Here is a 21,440-nt window from a genome sequence, read left to right as displayed (position 1 = left end):
TTATTAATTAATAAAGTAGCCAAACAAGTTTATGTCCATTATTACAACAAAATGCTGCCCTGAAGCTGCTTTTTTTTTTTTTTTTTTTTTTTTTTTTTTTTTTTTAAACAAAAAGTGCAAAAACGTTAACAATTTCAAAGTCAGTACTTGTTTCTCAACATGCCTATACATCACAAAGCTGACCTTAAGCTAATCGTTTTCACAAGAAGGTGCAAAAAACATTAGCTGTTTCAAAAGCAGTACTTATTTCTCTCAACAATACAATAAAATTTACATTGGTGGAATTAATTCCACATTTTCTGGAAACAAACAAAGAGTATTTAAGTGTTGTATTAAAGTGTATTTCCAAGTGTTGTTTAGAAATAAGACTTCTTTTAACCAATATACTATTTACAGATTTCTGTACTATTTTGCCATTGGTAGTATTACCGCTGTACTTAATCCTGGTTTTAAAAGTTCTACATCTGGAGTAACTTTTGTACACCACTAAACAATACACAAATTGACATGGAAATACATGTTAGCTAAGTTGCGAATTAGCATAGCGCTCGGCGCTAGCTAGTAGCATCTCAAAAACAACAACAATAAAAGCTAAACAGTACAAGACGTTTCGTGTACTCACCTCTGATAGACGGACACGGGAATACACAAGGGATATTTTCCAATTAACACGACTTGAACCTAGTGCTGGGTAGGGCTGGGCGATATGGCCTTAAACATGTATCACGATAAATTGAGCAGATTTATCTCGATAACGATAAATGACGATAAATTCGCCCAAGCGTACTGTTATATATTTTGAAAATCTGAATCAATGCATGAAATACAGATGAACTGTTTCTTGTTGATTTATTTACCAGCATTCAATTTCATATACTGTATTTAACAATTGTACATGCAGTCTAAACATTAAATTTATAAAAATGTATTGTAAGCAATAAGAATTCAAGTATGAACATTTATAACAGCGTGTATGACTTGAACAATGTACATTATCAAAATCAATATGCCTGTGCAAACATGTCATTGTAACACAAATGACTTGCAGCTTGAACAGTACACTTCAAAAAGACAACTTATTTTTAATGGCTGCTGTGACATAATTATTAAATACAAGTGTTTACATTATGGTTTCAGGGTCCCCCCCAGTGCATTTTCTAATAAATGCACGCACAAATGAACCCCCAAACAAACAGAGAGAGACACACATATTAAAGCTATATTGATCTTCTTCAAATGAAACGCTTAAGATTTTATGATAGCAATAATGACACAGAAATAAGCACATACAGAAAAATAACTGGGGCCATTTCTCGGTCATTATAAGTTTCGCCGTTGGATTGTACTTTATGCTGAATGCTTTACCATCACAAAAGCTATCAGAGGAATCACACACAGACAGATACAAAATAACGCCACATAGTAATTGCTAGATGCAGTCCGTGCCCAATCCACTCATTAAGTTCAGCCGTTTCGACAAGGTTAGAGCCGCTATCCGACTCCATCACGTTCATTTGTAGCGTTAGCCGCTAGCTAGCGTTAGCCTGGCTACCAGTAGAAAGCACTGAAAGCACCATCTCCGGAAATCGTGAGAACAAGGGAGGACAGCGGGTGAAAGCCCGTCTGGATGCCACCAAGAGTCTACTAAATGTCGGTTGAAAGTTTGGTGAACCTCCCTTAAGCCACACTCCATCACGTTTTGCTTGTAGCGTTAGCTGCTAGCGTTAGCTTACCGGGATTTTGTTTGATTGGCTTCTTGATGATCACGTGACTCCCTACGTAAGCCCATTGAGTGCTTTCTTAAAGGGGAATGAACATAGACGAACAACACAGAATCAAAGCGGGATGAAAAGACTATATTTTCTTGTTTTATTAATTTACCGAATTTACCGACATGGTCAAAATTATGTCGGTCATCGTTAAGAATTTCGGTGACGGTAAATTTTCGGTTTACCGCCCTGCCCTAGTGCTGGGCAACTGAAAGGCAAGGAGAAACGAATCTCTCTTTTGCTCTCGCTCTAAAAAACATGACTTGCACACAGAAGACAACCAAAAGCACGACCCGGTTCTTGCCTGTCTCATACACAAATATATTTTCGAGTCTTTTGAACAGGAGTAAATTTCTCGCTCAGTAACTTCCGCTGCAGCCATCTTGTGCATCTCTTTAGGTGTCCGGGCGGCAGACGTGTCTTGAATTTTGTTCCACCAGCAGCGAGCTGTCATTACGTTATTAGGGGAAATCATCGTTTTTGAAGATTTATCAATCGTAATCGTATCGTCATGTGTGGAATCTCGATGAATCTAATAATCGATGTATTGGCACACGCTTATATGACAAGATCACTGATTCGCTCATTTCACTGTCAATTAAAAAGGAATTTAGCCTCAGACAGATCATCCAATCCATGCAGCTAAGAGAGCGTCCGGGCCAGTCGAACCCCACCCACTGCCCATAGACCCCTAGAGAGGCAGAGCGTCCAATGTTTCCCTGTGTGCTTAGTGGAACAATGCACTCTCAACTCTGGAGACGAACCAGCGTCCACACTGTTTGAAGGACTGAAGATGCGCGAACGAATGAAAAGCAAGTCGCATCATAACCAGTGTTAATTCTCAACAAAAGTTGAGCACGTTGTAGCGCATTTAGTCAATGAAATGTAAATGTAACAGTATATATTTGATCACTTATTTTTTAGAGAAGCTGAGCTTCCCTTGCAGTCTTAGAGCAATCACTACTGGAACTGAGTAGTAACTGGTATTAGATAAAACTCAAACGATATCCAACCTTAGTCATGTCTACTTATCTTTTTGACTGTTGAGCATTTCTTTGCTCAAAATAACTGTCTATTTACATATAAAATTGTATTATTTTGATCTTTTTTTTGTGTGTGTTAAAGGTACAATGAGCTTTGGGTATATGCGATGAGAAACATGTATTTACTATGTATTTGTTTATCATGCACAAAAATATTGTGCATTCCTTCACATCTTAAGTAATCATTGTTGCCAATTACTACTGTCCATAATTACAGCAACAATGAGTTCATTGTTCACAGCAGTTAATTCACTGCAACACCCAGACTAAATAACATGGGATACAGGTTTCACTTGCTTGATAGTATCAGACAATTCAAACCACTTTCTCCAAAGATGCAGCACGTTGACACATTTTTTTAATTCAAATTACTTTCTCCAAAGATACACCACGTTGACACATTTTTTTTCAAAAACTTAAATTAATTTGAAAAGTAAACAGTGGAATTCAATAATTTATATATATTTGGCAGTGGGGAGGAGCCCCTTTGTCGAGTTGTTTTGACATCATACTGTATCTGGCAGCAATGTTTAGTAAGGAACAAGTAATTCGCGTGGCAACTTCCTTTTTCATGTGCCTCGAGGATAGGTGTTAACAAAGCTGTTGAAATTACTCTTGATGTATTTGTTTTAATTAAATACATATTTCAGGCTGTTTAGAAAGAAGAGAAATTGATGTGGGATCAGTCAGCAGAAAAGAAGAAAGCAAAGTTGTCATCCCCTTTGTCATGCACCGCTAGTGTTTCAGGGAGCGGATTGGAGGTGGGGGGGTTGAGAAACAAACAGGTGTGTTGTACTATTCCCTCACTTCCCCCGCCACCCTCCGCTCAGTGGGCAGGGCTCCACTCCTGAGACTCTTGAAAGCAGCCAGTCGCCTCCTCTTTTATCAGAGAGACGCAAGAGCTGTCAGCTACACTCCTCTCTAGTCGCTCTCTGATGCTTTCTTCCTCATCTTCGTTCATTTCAACCGCTTCCTCTTTGCTGACGGTTACAAGCGAGGGGGCGCAAAGATGATGCAGGAGGTGTCCATTGTGGTGGCTTACGATGCTCATGTAGTTGAGCGGCCGGGTGAAGAGGATACCCTGGCCCGTTTGGTTGCCCACTCCAGACCTGTCAGAGCTCCTCGGCCTGTGGTATGTGTGTTCTGTACCGATTATGCATTTTTAATTGCTCGGGATTTAATTTCAACTGTATATAACAATCTGAGGCCAAAAAGGTCCAACTGCTTTCATTTCTTCGTCATTTGTTGTTAATTTGTAATTTTATATTGTTAAGAGTCTAGACCTTTAATGCAATGTGGTACCTATTACGTAGTAACTGTAATGGGATCATGTTTACAGTATGTCCAAGTGTGTGTTGTTTTCCCACTGATTGTCTGTTGGTTGCCGTTTGCAGTGGCAAAGCCTTGTCAGTCAGTCCTGTTCGAAAGTGAAGTTTGTTTCCATTACAATTAATTACATATGAATTGGAATCAATAGAGGCCTTGTGTGTGTATGTGTGTGTATGTGGGAGCTGGTTTGTTTGCCTCACGTGGCTAATTGAATTCCATGCCCTAGTTTTTCCTGGGATGTCCACTTGCCTTTGTCCTTATTTCAATATTCAAACTCTTTCTGGACTGCCATGGGGCCGAGGCCTCATCACCATATGCACACGCATGCAGACACACTCACGCAACTTTAGATAGAAAATTCCCAGTATGGCACTCGGGCTCCAGCATGCGATTTTATCCTAGAGATTTGGGACTCACTCCATTTTCAGTTGGATCCAGGTCATCTCAAAAGTGCGCATGGTACCATCTGATGCTGCACAACATCTACCATTTCCTCAGTCAGATTCAAACTTAGTAGTTTAGGTTTGAAGTTTTAAGTGTATAATCTGCATACAGCTAAGCAACAATCAGCTTTAAGGATCGTGAGTATAATTTAATATAAACCTGAGTATTTGAGAGTCAATTACTCTGGTGTGTTCAACAAAGTTATAATAGTTTGGGATTTTTAATCATAGGTCATTTTTATTTCATTATAACTTTTTTTTTTTTCCCCAAATTACAAGTTTCAAATATTATATATTATACATTATATATTATATGTATTATATTATATGATATTGTATTGTATTACTAATATTTTGCATTTTATATTTTAGTTTAGTTTTTATTGGCTTGTCACCCCATGAATCGCAGACTGATTACCACTGATTTCAACAAAAGTCTGCTAAATATAGGGTGAGATGCAAAATATTACCGTAATTTTGGAACTGTAAGGCGCCCCTGACTATAAGCCGCCACCCACCAAATTTGAGACAAAAACGGCATTTGTTCGTAGATAAGCCACACTGGACTGTAATCTGCAGTTGTCCTCACTGTTGTATGAGATATTTATACCAAAACATATTAACCGGTAACACATTATTTGACAGCGGCATCATAATCACTGTCATAAGACCAAGTGAACCACCATGACATTTTGAACCAATTGGCTGCAAAGATTCATTTCTTCAAGAGGTTTCATTTGGCCATCACTGCTCGCTTGGGGAAGACAGTCAACATCTGCTGCCACCTGCTGTCAATACCATTGTCCTCCAATTTGCCTCCTAGCATGCATTGCAACACTACAGATGTAAATTACAATCAAAATTCATGTTCTGTGCTAATTATTTCTTCATTTACTGTGCCAGTTTTTTCATAAATTGCTAGTTATGGTATTTGGTATTACTTTATTTGACAGTGGCACCATAAGGGTGTCATAGGACCGTCATAATTTTTACATGACACTGCCATGTGCATTAATAAATGCTTATGACAGATGTAATTTTGTGGCATCCGGCAAATTATCTCAATTTCGAATGGATGTAAAATATCCGAGCTGGACACAAATGTAGTTAGTGACATGATTTGCCAGATGACACTTAATGACATCAGCCACAAGCATTCATTTTTGCCCGTCGTAGTGCTACGTCATATTTATGACGATCGAATGGCAGTCTTATGACGCAGCTGTCAAATAAAGTGTTAGCTTTTAACCCAAATAATTCAACAAGTAAGCCACACTGGACTATAAGCTGCAGGATTCAAAATGAGGGGGAAAAGTAGCGGCTTATAGTCTGAAAATTACGGTATATTTCCCTGTAGTGTTTTCACTGCCGCTTGATGTAGCATTTAAATAGCACCCACCACACACATAAAAGAAACTGCTTTGTAACCACTTTATCTAAACATTTCCTTCAATATCACCTTCTTCCTTCAAACCCACTGTTCGAGGAAATGTTTTGCACTTTATGATTAACGCAAATAAATCCGCAAAGAGTGAAGAAGACAATACTGATGTTTTATTTTTTTTTTCGTAACCACAATGTTTCTCATTGTCTCAGTGTTTTTGTATTGCAAATAATTCCGTAAGAGATTTTTTCTATCATCGTTGCATCAATTTTATATAGAGCTGGTCATTTTAAGTTTTTTTTTTTTTTTTTTCGCTGTAGATAAAAATACCTGTGGGGACTAAGTAACTTTAATTTCTCAGAAGTTTATTACAAAGCATTTGTGGGTAAAAATGGGAAAAAAATGTCACATTAAGTAGAGATGGAAAAAACTGGCTCATTAAACTCTACCTCCGGTTATCAGCTGGAAAAATATATATGGTCTATCATGGTGGAGGGAGTACTTTTCAGCTGATCACGGGAGGTGTGCTTTAAATAGATATTACCGTATCTTGGACTATAAAATGACCTTGACGCTAAACTGTGCAGTGGGCTAAAGCCGTTGTGGGTTGTCTTCAGTACTGTGTCTCCAAAAAGTTTTGCGAATCGTGAAACTCTACTATATACCGTGTTTCCCCTTTACACATAACTCCTGCGTCAGAGAATACACGAGAGAATTTATTTTATTTATATCGGTGACTGGAGACTTTGGCAACAAAGTTATTCTTGTGGCTGGAGCTGTACCTACAATTTGGGGGGGGGACGGTGAAAACATATCAAATGTTTACTTTCTTTGATAAAAGCATGTTTCAATGAACATAACATTATATGTTGCCAAGTTGTTGCCATTGTTAGTTAGCCTGGTATGCCAAACTTTTGCCTCGTGAGTAGACTGCCTTATTGGTCCAAGATGTGTCAATCATTCACCCAGGAAGTAGCATCAGAAAACAATTAGTTTCACAAAAACTGCTGTCAACAGCAAAGAAGGTGCATCTGTTTTAAATCCTCGAGGTACATACTCAGTTGCACATAGCAACTCTAGATGATAAAAAACAACATTTTACCATGGGTTAAAAAAGTATACTGTGTGACCTTTAACTTTGATCTTCAAACTTATACATTAGTTGCTGTAGTTTATTCTAAAAAAAGTTCACAAAGGGTCATCGCTTTTTCCGCTGGGCGGCTATACTCCGCTCCACATGCTTCACTTTTTGGCAGTCTGTCTTGCACATTGAAGTAGTATCGCTTCAGCAATCATGAGAAACTGAAAAAAAATCACCAGACTGAATCGGTCAGAAAAAGAAACCCAAATAACAATGAAAGTCTCCCTTTAATTCTTTACATGTGGCTGTTGGCCATGAAGGGAGACAGACTAGCAAGAAAACAAATAAAACACCAATGTATAATAAGATAATCCTGTGTGTTTTTTGCTGTAATTTCTTGCAGTGTATTGCTTTACAGTGACACCACAATTCCAAATCTGCTCAAGTGATAAGCATTGCTTTCCATCACTCACATGGTATCAGCTCAGAATGCTTGGAACCCCAGCTGACAGGAGACCGAAAATAATTCCGCATAGTACCTGGTTGTACCAATATTTGCTTGTGAAACGGTGTCAGGTTTGGCCATTGCAAGCAAAGTAGTCACTCGCAATGGAAATGGAATGGGGAAATGGATGATATGTGATTCATTAGCCCTTTGAGTGTCTTAGTGTTCGTTTTTTATCCTGCTTTTTACGTGGAGAATTCCCTCTCGGCGCAGCATTACCTTCAAATTGTCGCTTTGTCCCTCTAGCTTTTTCCAGCAGCAGTCAGCACTGGAACATGGGGTGGTTTCACATTTGCTTCCAGTGGGCCTAGCAGCGACTTGCACAGCAACAGCAGCTCATTGGTGTATGAATGTGTGCATGTACTGTATGGGTGATTGTGAGCGTCTGTAAAGCTTTTTGGGCACCGGGATGGTGTCGATGAAGTGCCACATTCATAGGTGCACATACTGTAAATCAGGGGGCTTCAAACTATTCCAGAAAGGTCTGCCGTGGGTTCGGGTTTTCATTCGAAGGGATCAAGAGGACAGCTTTTCACCAATCTGGTGTCTTACAAGTGGAATCAGTTGATTACAGTCAGATGCTTCTTGTTTCAGCAGAAACCTCATTGGTTAAACTGTCTGAGCTGTATCGGTTGGAACAAAAACCGAAACCCACAACGGCTGTTGAGGACCAGTTTGGACACCCCGTTGTAAATCATGTATAGGTTCACATATCGAAAATGTTAAACTTACAACATATTTAAGTGCTATTGCGCATCTGCGTACTAAGAATTGTGTGTTTTGTCTTGGTTTGTTACAGCAGATAAGCAAAAGATATGCTTTTTTTTTTTTTTTTTTTTTAATGACTCATTCAAATGAACAAATATTTTTGAGTTTTTTTTCAGTTCAGCTGAGCTCAGCTTTGAGCATTTACTGCTATGACCTTTAAAGTGCCTGTGACAGCACAAACAAAAATCTTAACTAGCATTATTATGTGAATTAGAATCATATTTTGAGACGATTCGACTATATACAAGAGTTTGGCAAAGTGCAAATGACGAGAAATTAGTCTTTTAATCTGCCGTTTAGACCCGCCTGTCATTATAGCGCTCTAGCGTCCCCAGCTGGATGATGACGTTGGCAGGGTCACGATGTCATCTGATTTAGAATTCAGCCCATTGAGGGGGAAGATTCAGAATGAGGAAATTACTATAGCGCGCAAAAAAATGTCATGATTGTTTCAATCTCTCTACTCCAATATTTTTACAGGATATTCTTTTTATCCATGTATTTTTCCCCAATTGCTAAATAAATGGTATGGTGATGACTAGAGCTGGGAATCTTTGGGCACCTAACGATTCGATTACGATTACGATTCAGAGGCTCCGATTCGATTATAAAACGATTATTGATGCAACCCCCCCCCTACTTTTTTTTTTTTTTTTTTTTTTTTTTTTTTTTTAAATATATTTTGTACATTAGTTCCAAAATTGTTCAAAAATCCTCTTAGGCTAAACCAAACTACTATTTCAGTATCAAGTTAACATATAGCAGTAAAAAAAATATACAGAAATAACAGTAAATAAAAAACTCCAGTCCCCATTCTGTATCAGCAGCTTTAAACTACATTTTGTTAATTTAATGTTGTGAATCAACCGTTAAAAGTTGTTAAAATTGCTCCCGTTATTCCATAATTTCCCTTTTGTCTACTTTCGACATGTGAAACTTTTAAAACTATTTTAAAGATAGATTCAAGTCAATATTTTACCGATTTAGGATTATTTTAGATAAAAAGTTAATTAGGTTTGCTTGGAAGGTTTGCTACAACAGCCTTGCAGGGATGTGTACTGCTTTAAGATGCCGGCCGTTTAAAGCGCCCGCATCTAGCTTTTTGTAGATGTGCTGCTAACGCTACCGAATCTATATTGCATCTAGTCCTATATAAATGATATCTACCTTAACATTATGTGGATGTACTTTGTAGCAGCTTTTCGGCAGCAGTCAGGTATGTTGTTGTGTTTTTTTTTTTATCTCGTGGCATGAGTTGAGCTAGAGCCGTGAGTTGAGCATTGGCATTACCCGAGGGGCCGGGTAATGAGAAGCATGATGTTTAGCTACTCTCGCTCCGTTCCTCATTGACCGCGCGGCGCACTGAGTGTGTTGTACTTCCGCTTTACTTGGCATATTTTAATAATTAATCGGAATTTGGATGTTTATAAATCGTTCTCGAATCTTCCACGTCCGAATCGCGAATAATCTAAGAATCGGAAATTTTGCACACCTCTAGTAATGACAAATAACAGTTTTGTGCTAAATGGAATATGAACAATTTTTTAAAAAATTTATTTGTTCAGTACGACAGGGCAAAATTACTGCATAATGGTCAAAACTGGCGACTTCTTCCTCTCCCGAACGGTATTTTATGCCACCGGAGTTAGTCCGGCTTTTGTCATTTCTCTGTCCCGGCTTCAGAGACGGAGTAAATGGCATACAGAAAACAGGAGGCCTGACAGCTAGCCGACATCCTAACCCGAACCAAGCAGCTTTTCCAAGTTTTATTCTTGTCTTTCGAAAAGGAAAAATCACACAAAACTACCCCGACTCATGTCACACACGGCAGCGGGGTTGATTGTCTTCACCGATTGGCCAGCCCCCGGCGACGAGCAAGTTACGCCTCGTTGTTCTACTGCGTCCACGGCAGGATGGCAATGCTCGTCGCCAGGAATGAAAGCCGAAAATAACCCATTCTCGGTAGACAAACCGGCCGACGTCTGAGCGGGGGGCTGCCCATGGCCAAGCCGAGGAAAGCGCATTCTCGGCAGGCACGCAAATAGGACCGAGCGGCCTGGATCGGCCAGCCAAACTGGCCGACGTCGGAGCAGGGGGATGCTCGTGGCCAAGCCGAGGAAAGTGCATTCTCTGTAGGCATGCGAATAGGACCGAGGGGATGGAAGTGACCTAGATGTGTGGCAAGCCGCCGGTCGTCGGCTGAGTGGCCTTCTTGGTGGACAAGGAGCATTGTCACCCACAAAATGCAAGCCACCTCCTTATTAAAACGTGTGCCATGATCCCAGTATTTGACATAATATAAAACACGTAGCTTACTCACTTCCGAGTTGTCGGACTTGTTTTGGCCATTATCCGCAGTGAATCTGAACTTTTTGAAACCAAAAAGGCTCACGCGCCTCTCCCTGGTGCAGCAACAAAAGCCTTCAGCACAATGGGCTGGCATGATGCAAAAAATTGACGAAATAATCCGCAAAATCCGCAGTCGTTCTGCATACTGTAGTATTGGCTGTATACTGAAGATAATTAGCCAACTGACGTCATATTTGCATTCTTCGTCATTCCAGGAAGTTACTCATTTTTTACGGCGCGGGATTAGAAAAATTGAATAAAATATATCGATCACTTCCACACACAATCAAGTGGTCCATTTCATTCAGGAGCATAAAATACCAAGTGAAATATGAAATAAACGTGCTTTTTGCTGTCCTAGGCACTTTTAGTACGCACATCCAGTGACGTTGGTAGCGAAGGTAAAAAATAGACACAATGCCCCATTCTCTGGTGCTACTTTGAGAAATAGACTTGATTAAACAGATTGAAAACCAGTGTCTATAATTTTTCGGTGTGCTCTTCAAATGTTTGTTATTGTTACATATGTCACCTATAGGCATATTTTGCTGTCCTAAATAATGGTGATTTATTCTGAAAATAATTTGATGATGATGATTATTATTAATGGCTTAGAAAATTTGAGGGATTCATCAAATGATCATGTAATATCTGCTGGAATAACAATGCATTTGTGAAAGTTGGAATTAGAATGATAAGACCTAAATCATCTGTATTAGTATAACAATTTTTATACTTTACTTACATTTCTTGCACACTTACCTTTACCCGTTCACACTTTTATCTGACCTATCTTCCCTCTTCCTTTCTTTTTGTTACCAGGTGTCCCTTCATCACATTCTGTCCCCTCTGTAAGAGTAGACATACAGGCAGAAATACTACCTGTACTTGGTAGCATATATATTTAATGATAGTTGTTTTTTTTTTTTTTGTATCACTTATCCCTCTCTACTTGTCTGGGCTTCCGTACTCTCTTTCCTCCAGGTTGGGGGTGGGAAATAACGTGTAATTACCCAAAATATTGGTCCAATGAATGCCTCAGCATTTTGGGCAACTCCATGCTTCTACAACTACATGGGAACAGTTTGGTGAACTGTTATTCCAACATTACTATGCACTAGTTTTTAATGTGTGGTCCATAAAGACATGGATTACACATTTTTGTGTGGATGAATTTATGTGCAGAATCTTATCGGTATCATCGAACATTAGTGCATATCTCCCAAATTGCTTTTGAGTTATGGTAAAAAAATTCACATACTCATTCAAATACACACACTCTTTTAAACCTTGTACAAATTCTTCCCAGAAGAGTTCAAGGTGTTCTAGCAACAAAAGACAGGCTGACGTCAACCTAAAACCTATAGTGGGATGTCACTTTAGGTCATAAGTGAATCAAGGCAGGCGAACAAAAACTCTTGGCAATGTAGTGAACTGTATATACTGTATGTATTGGGTTCTTTCCGTCATTCCCCTTGAACATTTGTCTGCCCAGTTGGGTTTTCTTGATATACACCACAAAATAAACAAACAAAAAAAAGTATCCCAAACCCCCCATAACATATTAAAACCTTTAAAGCATTAAAAGGTTTCAGATCTACCATTTTGCATGTCCATGCTGCTAAACCAGGCTGCTTTTTTTCTTTTCTTTTTTAATTATTTCAAGATACAGACTAGGCAGAGAAACATCCGTTCATTAGAAGTTCAGCTCGTTTTGGATTGTCTAAAAATAGAAGCGTCTTGCGCTGAAATATCACGCTAACCACTGAGCCAATACGATTTGTTCTAGTCATATTACGGTATATAACATGTGATCTTAGGTTTTTTTTTTTTTTTTTTTTTTTTTTTTTTTTAAGTTCATTTCCCTTAGCTTTCCTGTGTGTATTGTATGTGCCAAAAGCTATTATTTGGTGTTTGAGTGTGTGCTATTTCTTGCTAAAACTTGAAAAATTATTCGGATAGTTTACTGGAGCGATTTTTGCTCACGCTGCTAACATTTGTCATTTTCAAGCCAGAAAATTGAATATCATTATCACACTTTAGATTAATTAAAATTATTCAAAAAGTTATACACAAAATCGTGACATACGTTTGGATGATTAAAATACCATTACACAACCACCCACACGACCACATACACGCCCCCCCCCCCCCCCCCCCCACACACACACACACACACACACACCGTGTGAGCGGGTCTTCTCCAAAACTGGAAAGGTTGTGAACCAGAGGAGAAGCAGATTGAAGCCAAGCACTGTAGACATTAAACTTTTTTTTTTTTTTTTTTTTTTTTTTTTTTTTTAATATCTTACAAACCTTTCCCTCCTTTCACTCAGCTCAATTATTTCCAATTTATGATTATGGAAATCTGTATTTTATGCAATAAATAATATACCTGTTCACAAGCACATTACTACAATACTTATACAGTATTATACATATAGAAATACAGTTTTACTCTCCAACATCTAGAGTGAGCCACTTACAAGCAGTGTTGTTAATCTTACTTTAAAAAGTAATTAATACCAGTTACAAATTACTTCTCCCAAAAAGTAATTGCTTTAGTAACTCAGTTACCTGAATATAAGAGTAATCAATTACTTGGCAAAGTAACTGGTGATCATTTTCATGTTTTTTGTTTTTTTCCTCAAAAAAAAGAAAAAAAGAAAAAGAAAAACATAGGTCACATTATGTGCAGTTTAAAAGGTTTTTGGGACAATTGGGCCTAGCCCAATTCTTTATCCTAATTTACCCTTTACCCTGTATCAACAGTTAAAAGTTGTTAAAATGTAACCCATTATTGCATTAGTTCCCTTCTGTCTACTTTTGACATGTGTAACTTTTAAAACTGTTTCATCATTTAAAGATAGATTCAAGTCACGATTTTGCTGATTTAGGAGTATTTTAGATAAAAAGTTACTTAGGTTCGCTAGGAAGGTTCTCTACAACAGAGCCTTCCTAAGAAGTCTACTGCTTTAAGACGGCGGCTGTTTACTAACGCATCTAGTTCCTATACTGAACATGTTGCTAACACCGCCGTGTCTGTCATTTTGCATCTAGTTCTATATATATGTGATATCTACCATGTCTACCATATCTACCATATCATGTTGGCGTAGTTTGTAGGCTATCGGCTACAGTCAGGTATTATCGGAGCCATCTGGCATCGCGTTTGCTCAGCGTCACAACTTTTTTGCCTCCTCCCCACTCCTGCTCTGCTCTGTCATCTCAGTGAGTCCGTCTCCCTCAGACTTTTCTCGAGTCATTCAACCAATATAGTAACGCACGCCTTTCCATCCTCAGTAACGGTAACAAAGATGAGAAAAGTAATTAATTAGACTACTCGCTACTGAAAAAAATGTCGTTATATTGTAACAACACTGCTTATAAGACTAGCTTTGTCGTGTATTACAAATTCTGTTCTTATGAACACATATTCACAGACAAAGCAATGATACAGATTTAAATGGTCAACTTTAATTGTGCAAATCACACTTAATGACGGCACAATTCCACGATTGGAAGAAATAGACGACATTGACAGAATTCTATTGAGCATATGTGATGCTAAGGCTCATTAAATAACAATGATTTGAGAATTTAGCTTTAAACGGAAACATATACAGGTTTATCCAGCAAATAGAGCTCTGTTGCCGTGTGTCAAATGGCTCAGAGCAGTGTACTAATTTCGTGCAATTGTCTCAAAAGTGGTTCATTGTTTCGGAAAGCCTCGGTTTCTCCATCCTTAACGCCAACAAAACCAACTCCTCCACCCGTCCCTCTTCCACTCCACTCAGACATGTGGTGCGTTCTGGGACAGTTCAGAATACACAGCGCTCAACACATCACACAGCAAACAAACATAAATGCAACCCAATTTTTTACATTATTGTCAGTTTTTTGTTCGTTAAGTTAGTTAGTAAGTTAACTGGAGGTTTTTTGACTTTGTCTGTTGGCGACGTAACGTCTGTGTGAACACAAAACTGGAGTTGGTGACGAGCAAGGCATTTTAACGCGACAGTTTTACTTTGGTCTCAATGCAGCATATATTTTACTGATGACTCCTTTTCAGTTCTTTTTATGATGTTAAGCTTTGTTTCCATGGTAATTGCTTTCGACCTTGGGGCCATAATGTGAAAAAAGCAAGGCGAAAAAGGCAAAGATACTCACGGCGTACATATACAGACAAGTAGTATGCACTAACTAAGCAGAAACTATGGCGCAGGGCGGACGCCGCATGGTAAAGTCGAAATGTCGTAGGTTGAGGACATTGTAACTGAGGACCTGTATATTGTGACAGTTTATCCACTTCTTGCATTGCAAACTCTAGAAAATTTAACTAACCTAACCTGCTAGTGTTAAAGCAGGTGCAGGGTCAAATAATAATAGGTTCTCCTTTAAAACATAATCCTGAAAAAAATGTTTTGTTTTTTTCAAATTTGATTGTTTTTATTCTGTAATTTATAAAGTGACAGTTACATGTTTTGGGTATTCTGATTACATAGTGCCAGGACATGTATTCCTTCATTCCTCAAGCCTTCTGGATGGCTGGCACAGTTTACAGGTATATGCAGTGCTCAGTGAAAGAGTCGCTCGACTTGATAAGTCAAACAGGACAAATTGGCAAAGGCACATAACCACAATCCCCAGAAGTAACATTTAGCACTAGGGCAGTGTTGTTTCCACACAGGGGAGATCACATTACCGCCCACTTGAAGCAGACACACAGAAACAGCTCATTTTCAGTGAATCTATAAGGTTGTCTCAAGTGTTTTCTGGCAGATTTTGGTGGTAATGTAATTTCATTTGTAATTAATTTGAGTAATTTCATTGTCATTGTTTTTGTTGTTTCAGAACTGGTCATTCTTTTAAATCCCCAGTTAGGCAAAAAAATTGGATGCAGTTCAATTAATGTCTTTTATAAACGTTTATATTAGATTATGTTCAAGTTTACATGTACTGTCAGAGACTTTACTATCAGTTGACGGGGCGCGGAGGCGCTCCGTAGGGGCCCTATTTTCAAAAACTTCAAAGTACAAACTTCAAAACTAAAGCTGCTAGCGACATTAAACCAAAACAGGCACCTCCCCCTAGATATATAAGTCAACATGAGTAGCGCCATCAAAAAAACTCAAAGTCGTTCCTTAATAAAATTCTGATTAATTATTTTTTATAAAAGCATAACAAAACTTAAAATGACTGTAAAACTTTCAGATTATACGCTGGATGCACAAAAATCACCAAATGCAAGGATAATCACCTATATTTTCAGGATCAATAGCAATATTAAACAAATAAATTTTTGCCCGAAATAGCGACTTGATTTATTTATTTTTTCTTCAATTTTGACATAAGTTTACAACAGCTAATAAATCACTCAATTTTCACATCATAAACTTAACACTTTAGGAAAGAATGCAGAATTGGCGTAATTTTACTCAACAAAAGCAAATTTTGCATTTTTCTATATACAATTAAGTTATTTAGCTTGAATTCCGATGTCACTACTGCCTCAGCACGTCTTGCCGGTTATCTGGCCCTCGTCGGTTTTAGATTGAAATGTTACTTAAAATAAAACACTTAAAAGTAAGATTTTTTTTTTATATTTATGGACACAGAAATGTCTAAATCAGTAGTTTTTTGCCCAAAAAACATGAAGTTGGCCGAAAATTACCTGATTATTTGTACGTAAAGTTAGGCTACTGTGTATGGATACAAAATTCAACATGGCAGCCATCACAAAACAAATAGCTTTTTACGTTGAAAATTCTTGTAAATATATATGTGTAAATCGTGGAATTTCTAGTGATATGAACGTAAGACAGTCTAGATTATTGGTTAAAAGCAAAAGAAAACGGGCATTTCTCATTCATTTTGCATATTTTAAGCTAAAGTTATGCAAATTTTTTCCATTCATTTCATTTTTTTCACACTGTTTCAAAGTGCATGCAAGGTGCTTTTTTATATAATAATTACCTTAAATCTTCTATTTGAATCCTACCAAATCACTCTTGAGACACTCCTGCCTGCTTGTATGCACTAAACCTTTCGTCCTGTTTCCACTTAAATCCGGCGTTAGAACGCAGCGTGTGTTTGAATTTATCACAGTGAAAGCTGCCGTGACGCCCTGCCTGGCCCGGCCCCCTGCGGGAAGCCATGGCGCAATGTCTGTAGGGGCTGTCTCGTCAACTGATAGTGAGGTCTATGGTACTATATACCAATATATTGTAAAAAAATGAAAAAACAACAGATGAGTTATAAACACATATACTGTCATTTTTGGACAATAAGGCACACGCAACTATCGGCCCCACCCTCTAAATTCCTCAAGAAACCTGCACTGGGCTATAAACTGTGTAAGACATGCAGCTCAATAGGCTGTAAAAAAAATAATAAAAATCTATTGATGATTAATAATAACATCCCCTGATCTAACCATCATCAATAAAAAGATGTAGGTTCATCTCGTCAATTTAAATACGGACAACTGAAGTAAGTTGAAAAAAATTATCGAGAAAATATAAAAACAATTCAACAATACCAAAAATGTAAATTGTCAACAAAAAGCACAAAATTGTCTATATACGATGTATAACGTATAGTTCATAATAGAAAAAATATTGTAATTAACCTTAACTACTACTTTAACATAATCTGGAATGGTTTCTGTTGGTAAGCTTTGACTGAAGATATTTTGCAAAAGTGAAGACTAGAAAGTGCAGCACAAACCACAACATTGTCACAAGCAACAGTCAGTTAGTGGTGTCAGTTTGTTTCAAAATATGTAGTTTCATAGGCTTCAAACAGTGGCACTTTATTGCATCTTGTAAATTATAGGGAAAGATTCTAAAGGAAAGGCTCTATTGAACTAAAATTATCGAAAATAAAAATAACACTCGGTTTTGGGTGCCATTATCAAGGAGGAATCCATTTAACATTGTTGTTTTTTGAAGAACTGCCCTGAAGTGTTTCTAATATTTTGTCCTCTCACCTGCACCTTAGTAGATTACAGCGCTTACAGTGCTTTGTTTTTCATTTTTACCCACAACATTGTTTTGGGTCTCATAAATGCTAACATTGAGGCTATTATTACATAGTGCAGCAATCTTTAAAAATATTGACAGACTAGATATGACGTCATATAATACTATGTATAAATGAAGAATTTCCTTTTGACTATGTATAATCTATAACCATTGGCTCCCAAGTTACATTGCCCCAGCTTTTTGTCATAAGACACTAACACCGGATATGTGTACATTCATTGTGCACTTGTGTTTTTAGGTTCCAACCAAGAAGCTCAAGAAGTTTGAGAAAGAATATCAGACGTTGAGAGAAAGCCAGCTCCAGCAAGAGGACCCCATTGACCGATACCAGGTACAAACACACGCACACACATATTGCTAGGTTCAATGTATTTTTACAGGCTGAAGGCCAGTCAAGTTGCCACTAAAGTAGTTTTTGTTGTTGTTATTCTTCTTCTTGACTTTAAAGTCCGACTCCTCCAATTAAGTATCTGAGTACAAAACATAGATATAATTTCTTAGTATACAGATCAGACAAAAGTCCTGTTCATTCCAGTTAAAAAACCTGCTGATTGACATTTTGTTCTTGTGGGCAAAGCGCTGATATAAATTGTGTCAATGACTCATTTACAAACTGAACAACAAAATCGTATAAAGAGGAGGGAGACTGTCATGAATCAATTTTCATTGTTCATGAGTACAATCCAAATCCCAATTACAAAGCACTAGAGATGGGATGCTCGAGCCTTTCTGCTCGAATCTGATTCGAGCAAATGAAGTAGAGGTGTGTCAAAGCAGTGTTCCGAAAACGGCGTCGAGCAAGCCAAAAATCACGTGACCACTGCTGACGAGGCCTCGAACGTCACAGATGTGTCAGCGAGTCACACTGTTTCCACAGGAAAATGAAAACACGATGGGAGCCCGCCCGCCCAATCGGTGAGAACGCAATAGAAAGTGGCAGAATAACACAGTTATTCTGTGTTTTTTTTTTGAGAGGAGGAATTTTCGCAAGTGCTACAAACATTTGCTCATTTTCAAGTCAGGAGTGGGAATATCATTATCACTTATATTTCAGTGGCATACGTTTATTTAGAATAGATACAAAAACCACCCCCCCAGAAATTATACTTAATTAAAAAATAAGATATTTCACAAACCTTTCCTTACTTTTATTCAGCTCAATTATTTCCATCTTATGATTTTGGAAACCCTTATAGTATGCAATAAATAATATCCCTGTTCCCAAGCACTGTGCTTACTGTACTGTAATATTTACAAAAAACTAACAATACAGATTTACTCCCCGACATCTAGGACGAGCCACTAACAAGACTAGCACTGTCGTGTATTACAAATACTGCTTTGAACACGTCTTCACAGACAAAGCAATGACACAGGCTTTAAAAAGGTCAACTTTAATTGTGTAAATCACACTTAATGACGACACAATCTCGCAGTTGAAATAGACGACATCCACTTAATTCTATTGAAGATATGCAATGCTGAGGCAATTTGACAACTAGTTTTAAAAAGAAACATTCACTGTTTAACCAGTAGATGAAGCTCTTGCAGTGTGTCAAATGCCTAGAAACAGTGATTCAATTTAGGGTAATTGTCTCAAAAGTGGTTCATTGTTTCGGAAAGCCTCGGTTTTTCCATCCCGACAAAGCACACTCTCTTGTATGACAATTTACAGTTTGAACGGGAGTTTGTGTTGAAAAGAGACTCTAAGCTTTTAAAAAGAAACGGACACTGAAGTCACTGATTAACATTATTGCTAACTAGCTTACCGCTCCGTGCCAAGTAGTAACTTCTCATCAACAAAGAATAATAACAATGCAATTGGCTTTATTTACTCACCTCTGACGAGGGCACACTGGATCTAACAACACAAAAGACAATCTAACTCTCGACACTTCGTAACATTATTGATTCAGCAACCCAACCTCTAATCACTGGCGTGCGCGCAGCCTCACATTACACACACACAAGGACTCAAATGGGACTGTTCATAGCTGCCGGCGAAAATTGATTATCATATTTGTTGGGTTCTCATTTATTAATCGAATTTCATCAATTTAATCGATTAGTTGTTGCAGCCTTAGTTAAGAGCAGTGGTGGAATGTAACAAAGTAAAGGTACTTCGTTACTGTACTTAAGTACATTTTTGTGTATCTGTACTTTACTTGAGTACAAATATGAATTGGTACTTTTTACTTTAGTTCACTACATTTTACAGCAGTTATCTGTACTTTTTACTCCAAATTGTCACCTGCGTTACACGTTACTGTTGTTTGTTTTCTTTTTTTTTCCTCATTGTGAATTGATAGTTTTGTTTTCATGCCTCCGTGCAACTATACTGTAACTGACTGACACTAGAGCCGGCAACACGAGTACAAGCAAGATTAGGCAGGTGAGCAAAATATTGCCAATAAAAACCACCACACTCTAGTATGATAGTTGCTTGCAATCCGCCAACGTTTTTGAGCTTGTTAAACTTCTGTTAACAGTGGAGTCAATTTTATTAGTTGTTTTTCCCAATTTGCACAGTTTTAAATGAAACTGAGCAGTCAATGAATTTTCTGGTTCTTTCTTTGAATATTGACTCAGATATCTGTATGTATGTACTTACGTATGTTTGGACAAAATAATGGAAACACCTTAAAAAATCAACAAAAAAATAATTTTATATGGTGTGCGTCCGCCTTTTGCGGCAATTACAACCTCAGTTCTCTGAGGTATTGACTCATGGCGGTGGAAATCGACGTCTTAATTGAATCTCTAAAACCGACCATAAATGCTCAATAATGTTGAGATCTGGGGATTGTGCCGACCATACGAGATGCTCAACTTCATTAGAATGTTCCTCACACCATTCTTTAACAATTATGTTCAATGTTTATGATGCCAAAATATTAGGTGTTTCCATTATTTGGTCCAACCCGTGTACATACTGTAGATACTTGTACTTTTACTTCAGTAATTTTTTGCACTTCAGTAAAAAAAGTGAATACTTCATCCATCACTAGTTACAAGTTAACCAATAGAAAGAGTGCGTGCTGTTTGTCACATACTTCAGCCTATAGCGTGCTGTAGCACATCCATTCTTCTTTCTTTAGGAGTTATCCTTTAAAGTGGATACGGTAACTATATTTTTGCTTTTTGCACTAAAACAAAACAATACAAGTGTATTTTTCAAGTTATAATTAGCATTGCTGCTAAAATTAGAATTCTGTACTTACTCAAGTCCCGTTTTATTTTTTTATTATTATTCAGGCTTAAAACGTCAAATTCCTAGTTGTCAAACATCTATCCTATCTATTCTTGGCACAGTAAGAGCTTTTCTTCTAAATGTTATTTGAAGATTCAGACACTGAAAGTGCTGCCAGTGTGTGCCACTTAATCTCAGTTGAGCAGTTTTATGGGACTGCTTTATGTTTTAGTCTTTTCCAGATCAGTAATCATAAGAGCCAGTTAAATTCAATTCACTGTTTTACTTGGTATAGGTTCTTTATTCTTTCATACAAATGTTATTTTGTGTTTCAGTAGAATGTACTTGCTTCTGGATTAAAAGAAAGATAAACATAAAATTGAATCCTCCTAAAAGTACTGAATACATGCACATATAAGTGTTGCAGTAGAAACATGAAGCTGCTGCTTTTGGAAAGAAGGAAGGAAACGTTTACTACTGATAAGATGTTGAACAACATTAGTTTCCTGTTCCGCCAATAGAGAGACTTCATA

The 21,440-nt window shown here is 37.7% G+C and overlaps 1 protein-coding gene across 2 annotated transcripts in view; it reads left to right on the top strand.

Annotated features, from left to right (window-relative positions):
• Positions 1-21,440, top strand: part of rabgap1l (RAB GTPase activating protein 1-like) — a 164,483-nt gene that overhangs the window by 130,942 nt on the left and 12,101 nt on the right. Inside the window, exons 1-2 of one of the 2 annotated variants that reach the window (XM_057840617.1) lie at positions 3,692-3,944; positions 17,956-18,048. In XM_057840617.1, the coding sequence (XP_057696600.1) occupies positions 3,822-3,944; positions 17,956-18,048 (216 nt within the window). In that variant the 5' untranslated portion in view covers positions 3,692-3,821. Of the gene's footprint in view, positions 1-3,691; positions 3,945-17,955; positions 18,049-21,440 lie in introns of those variants that run through there. The other variant, XM_057840616.1, reaches the window with a different exon arrangement.

Source organism: Corythoichthys intestinalis, chromosome 7 (assembly GCF_030265065.1).
Source record: "Corythoichthys intestinalis isolate RoL2023-P3 chromosome 7, ASM3026506v1, whole genome shotgun sequence".
In the NCBI taxonomy this organism is placed as follows: Eukaryota; Metazoa; Chordata; class Actinopteri; order Syngnathiformes; family Syngnathidae; genus Corythoichthys; species Corythoichthys intestinalis.
Note: the sequence above shows the minus strand (reverse complement) of the source record. Positions and strands in the feature narration are given on the sequence as shown.